The 4,936-nt window shown below is 45.8% G+C and overlaps 1 protein-coding gene across 1 annotated transcript; it reads right to left on the bottom strand.

Annotated features, from left to right (window-relative positions):
• On the bottom strand, positions 1-4,608 carry TIFA (TRAF interacting protein with forkhead associated domain). Its single transcript, XM_050896259.1, has 2 exons — positions 4,597-4,608; positions 1-1,320 (listed from the first exon to the last, which is right to left on the bottom strand). Exon 2 carries the CDS (start codon positions 1,298-1,300, stop codon positions 737-739), a length of 564 nt encoding a protein of 187 aa, XP_050752216.1. The 5' UTR covers positions 1,301-1,320; positions 4,597-4,608; the 3' UTR covers positions 1-736.
• Between the last annotated feature and the right edge of the window lie 328 nt (positions 4,609-4,936).

Raw genomic sequence — 4,936 nt, 5'->3', positions numbered from 1 at the left:
TAGATTGTAGTTGTACAAGACAGCAAATCCTTACTAGGCAACCAAATGCTTTTATTACAAAATTTATCTGGATTTTTACGTACCATGATCACTGACACTGCATGTTTATTTACATTCACAAGCAAAAGTAGGTAACTTGCAAAAAATACACATTTTAATTCATTCTAAAAATAGAAGAAAAATCTCGCTGCAAAGTTAATAAAAACATTAACTTTAAAGGACTATGCTGACAAAGTGTTTCTAAGTGGCAAAAGCTGGGAAGTTACAATCTAGGCTTGAAAATACTGTTTGGAGTTTCATATGAAAAACAAAGCACAAAGTATAACAAATGCAGTGAGACATTATGTCCCTATTTAGCTAACCAGTGCTGGGGCTAAAACACTGTTCTGCGTGCTCTATATTAATGCCTGTTAAATATACCTTCAAGGCATGTGGTCACAGTTCTTGAATTGAATCTGCTGCAATGGATTCGAGTGGCCCTCTATGTCTCCCACATGTTTATGTGGCACAACAGTGGTGATCAGAGAGCGCATATGCCCTGGTGAAGACAGTGGCAGGAATCTGTTTCTCTTGAACAAAGTGTCTTCTGGTATACCTATGCTGAAAACAACAAGTAAGAAGACGGATGTGCAGTGGTGAGAACCACCAAGAACAGTGGACTGAGATGACAGCCTTCAATTTCAGAAGTTGTGCACATTTCAGATGATCAAAACCTGATCCAGCCTCCTTCTCCCTGCTAGCATGACTCATTTTCATCAATCTCTATGGGGCTTTTGCCTTGGGAAGGAAACAAGGAAGAAGAAATGCCGTTCTCTGGTATAGGTTGCAGTGATGGCAGCCATCTTTCTTGTAAGATTGGCACTTCAGCCAAGTGTAAGTGAGTCTCAAAATAATCCACGGACTCCCCTTCTTGAACCTCTGCTAAAATCTGGTAGTCCCCGAAACAAATGATGCACTTCCATGGCAGGTCAATTTTGTTTAAGTAACCCAGTTCTGTTTGGTCCACAGTCAGTTTTGTTTTCTTGCTCATGTTCTTGATCTCAAAACAAAATTCTGAGCTGTTCAGTTTTCTGTAAAACTGCAATGAAAACTGAATCCGAGAAACACGAGTATCCATTAAGTTATAATGGCAGACACTAGAATCACGGCCAAACTTGGCCATTTCATCTGCCCTGACCTGTTCTCGCTTACAGAAGTTCAAGCAACGAAACATCATCTTGTCTTCTTGGCAAGGATGGTAAAAGGTCATGTGGAGACATGTTACTGTTTCTTCAGTTTCAGCCTCTTCAAAAGAGGTCATGATGAAATGAGTCCTCACAACTACAAGAAAGAAGTAAAATCACAGCATGAAATCACTGTAGTACCAAAATAGCTTCAGTGTGGCATTAAAATACTTCATATACTATTGTAGAGTGACTGGATATAATTTCTAGCAAATTGGCTGACAGCAAATGTAATGAAACCACTGGGATGAAGAAGTGGGAGTGGAGCCTACCCAGTCCATGACAACCATCATTTCCCACCACTTTGCCAAAGACTCGTTCGGTGACCGCAGCTAAGTGACAGATTGCTCTGTGCTGAACTCTTCCCAGCAGTCAATCTCGCATCTGTTGCAATGGCTGCGTAGCACTTCAGAACTCTGGAAAACACCCGCGACTGTAAATTGCTGCCAACTAGGTCTTCATGAGGATCTCGCAAGTAGATTTATCTTTGGAAGAAATATGTCACTTAGCAGTGACAGTAAAGTTTACTTTATGGACTTAAAATGGAGCATTAAGTAGTACTGTCTGGGCCTGCGTGCTCTGTTTTACAGCGTCGTCCTTTGACTAGAAGGTGTCAGACAAACGACTTTTACAAATGCAGTCTGACTGTAGGCGGTAATATTTCAAATGTGTATACAGCACTCTTTTGGCTCTTTAGTCAGAATTTACCCCTTGTACGAAATGAAATACAGTGTTTAGAAGTGACTGATGTGACAGTATGTAAAACGAATGCAAAAGCTGGAATATCAGCGAGACCTAAAGGAGGAATTGTCACCAACTCTAGGTATTTCCCTGTTGCCTATGGGAAAATCCCAGCTATGTGCTGCAGAAGTACTTAACTAGGCACTAAAAATAACAAATAACTTATGTTGGGTTTTGGTTTTTGTGGTTTTTTTTTTTTCCCCAAGCTGCTTGCATGCAGCACAGAGATGCTTGCTTATGAACTAAATTCTGTTCCAAAGTCTGAGCAACTGCAGTGCATCCGAACAAAATCTATGAGACACCTTAGGAAACACTCTGATCTGGTCCTCTATACATACAAGGCCAGTATTTTCCTGCACTGAAACTTTGTCTAAAGAAAGAAAAGGCTAGGTACTTAAAGTAGGAACTAGAGAATGAGTTCTCAGTTACTCACCAGAGAAACATGAGCAGCCATTTAACTGGATTCATACAGTGCAGATGTTTCTCATGTTTCTCCTTCTAGATTGCAGTAAGTTCCCAACGTGTCACACACCAATCCTGAGGTTTCTCACCAGCTCTATTCAGTGAATGATGCTGAAAAGCAGCTTACAATTTAATCTGTTTTTCTATGGGTAGGTGAATCATCACTGCAGTTAAGTATTCTGACTTGTGGGGTTTTTTTAAGACTAAATTATACCATGGTACATACATCACCATTCACTGTGCTTGGAGTTTATCAGTGTCACTTTCTGTGTGAAACCTCAAAATCGCTTCTTTCTTATACCTTTAACACAATAACAGCCATGATTCTGACACAGTAGTTTAGCAACCTCAGCTTGCTTACTGAAGTAGGATACAACAGTGCTTCTACCAAGCTTAGATGATTAGAGAAATAGAAAATTTACAGTAGCTCTCAGAGCTCACTTTAAAACAAACTAGGAAATATCATCTCTGCTTTTGACAGAAGTACAGAGAGATGCCCTGATGGCAGGTTATTCCTTTGCCATCTGTAAGACAAGCCGCGGTGGCATCAGTATCTATCCATCCTCCTCCTAGTATGCCTCAACTCCGGGGAGCTGGAAGCGGTTCTGTGAGCAGGAGGATGCACTGTCTCTTTCTGAGCTTAGTTCTGCCCTTCGCTGTTTTGCACCAGTAAGAGGATGTGAGATGTTACACGAGGTTGGCTTTGGTTAAAGGGGAAAACCAAGTCATTTCACTTAGTTCGCAGATTGGCCTACAGAGACGGTTTTCTGTCTCGAGACTCGGGCTGAATTTGATACCAACTTAAAAGCATGTTCTGCTTCTGTTAGTGTCTTCCTTAATTGGTTTCTGAAATGCATCAGGACTGGGCAAAACACAGAAATATAAAGAAATATATTTTGAGAAATCTGTAGTGTATACAACTGTGTATCTGATCAATGCACAATGTGGGCTTTATTCATGTTTATGAGTTCTACAAAGGGCTACATTTATTAATTAGGGAAGAGGAAGAATGGCCACTGATAGCTTCAGCAGCACCCATTGAACCTGGATCTCAGCAGCTTCCACAGACCCCGCTATCTATTCGTGATCTGCTTGTGTGCCACCTCGGCCATCCCCAGCTCAGCTGCCGAGTCCTGCGTTAAGGGTTTATTGAGGTTGGACTGAACATACTTTCACATAAATACCGAAGAACTTTCTGTTTACTAGATTGTATTGGATAGGAGAAAGATTTCTGAGAACTCCAACTGCAGAAGGAGACTTTCTATAGTTAAATCCAGACTCTTCCTGCAACTGTAAGGTAGCCCATTGCACGGCTGTTGTCTGTACCTTAGACTCAAACAAATTGTGATCCTACCTCTTTCCCTTCTCCCAACATCGTCTCCTTCAGTGTGCATCATTTATCCCCTTTTTTAGAGACAGGAGAATGACACAGAACATTAAGAACAAGGATGCCTAACTTGAGAACCAGAGGTTCCTACTTGAGTGTTTAACAACGTATTCAAGAGCTATAACTCCCTAAACTTATTGCTTAGACAGCTCTGCCAATTTGCTTTTGCAAAAGCGTTCAACCTGTGTATCAAGAAAAAGAATAACATCCGTGTTGTTATTTAACTTTCATCTTAAATGACCATGAACTCTCAGGCAGGGGCAGTGCAGAACATGGTGTTTCAAGCACATTACAGAATGGTCACCAGCATATCTTTCGTGTCCCCCCCCCCCCCCCCCCCCCCGCAAGAGATTACGTAGGAGGCTGGCAGACCACAGCTTGCCTTTCAAACCCTGCTCGTCCCCGGGCAGCTTTGTCCTGTACGTTGGGCAAATGCACTTCTGACAGCTCCCAACTTGGGAGCTCAACCTCCGTTTTGCTAAAAATACCATCTTTGCGGGCGTTACACGAAAATATGCCCAAACTGCGTGCCCACGCGCGGCCACACCAGGCTCCCCGAGCAGGGCTCTGTGCCGCCTTCCTCCCCCCCCCTCCCGCCCCGCAGCCACTTGCTCATCGCACGGACCGCAGTACGGCGAGGGCAGGAGCTGCCCGCAACCGCTCGCCGCCGAAGCCGCCCACCTCCGTCGGAACTCACTGAAGAAATCCCGGTTTCCCCCTGTGCCCGTACCCGAGGACCCGGCACGCCCCCTTCCCCGCACCTCGGCCCGGCCTCCCCCTCACCTGTCAGCGGGCAGACGGGCGGGAGCGTCCCGTCGTGTCCCCCCCCCGCCTCCGGCCGCCTTCTGTCCTGCGGGCCTCAGGCGCCTGACGGAGGGTCTGCGCTGGGCGGGCTGCGGCTTGCAACGGCTCCTCAACCGCCTCCTCACCGCCCGGTACCTCTGCGCGTCGCCGGGCGGGAAGGCGGGGAACGGCCAGCGGTCGCGGCGGTGCGGGACGCTCGACCGCCGTCAGGGCCCTCCCGCCAGCGGGGCGGCGGCTGGCTGTGAGGGAAGGCGGGGGCAGCGGGGCGCGCTAAGGGCGGGAGGTGCTGGGGCTGCCTTGGGACCGGAGGATGAACTCG

Source organism: Gymnogyps californianus, chromosome 4 (genome assembly GCF_018139145.2).
Source record: "Gymnogyps californianus isolate 813 chromosome 4, ASM1813914v2, whole genome shotgun sequence".
Taxonomy (NCBI): domain Eukaryota; kingdom Metazoa; phylum Chordata; class Aves; order Accipitriformes; family Cathartidae; genus Gymnogyps; species Gymnogyps californianus.
The sequence above is the reverse complement of the archived record's forward strand: the minus strand, read 5'-3'. Positions and strand labels throughout refer to the sequence as shown.

Bases quoted from the DNA above. Each gene is read 5' to 3' on its own strand.
- TIFA (XM_050896259.1), bottom strand. From the start codon at position 1,300: ATGACCTCTTTTGAAGAGGCTGAAACTGAAGAAACAGTAACATGTCTC.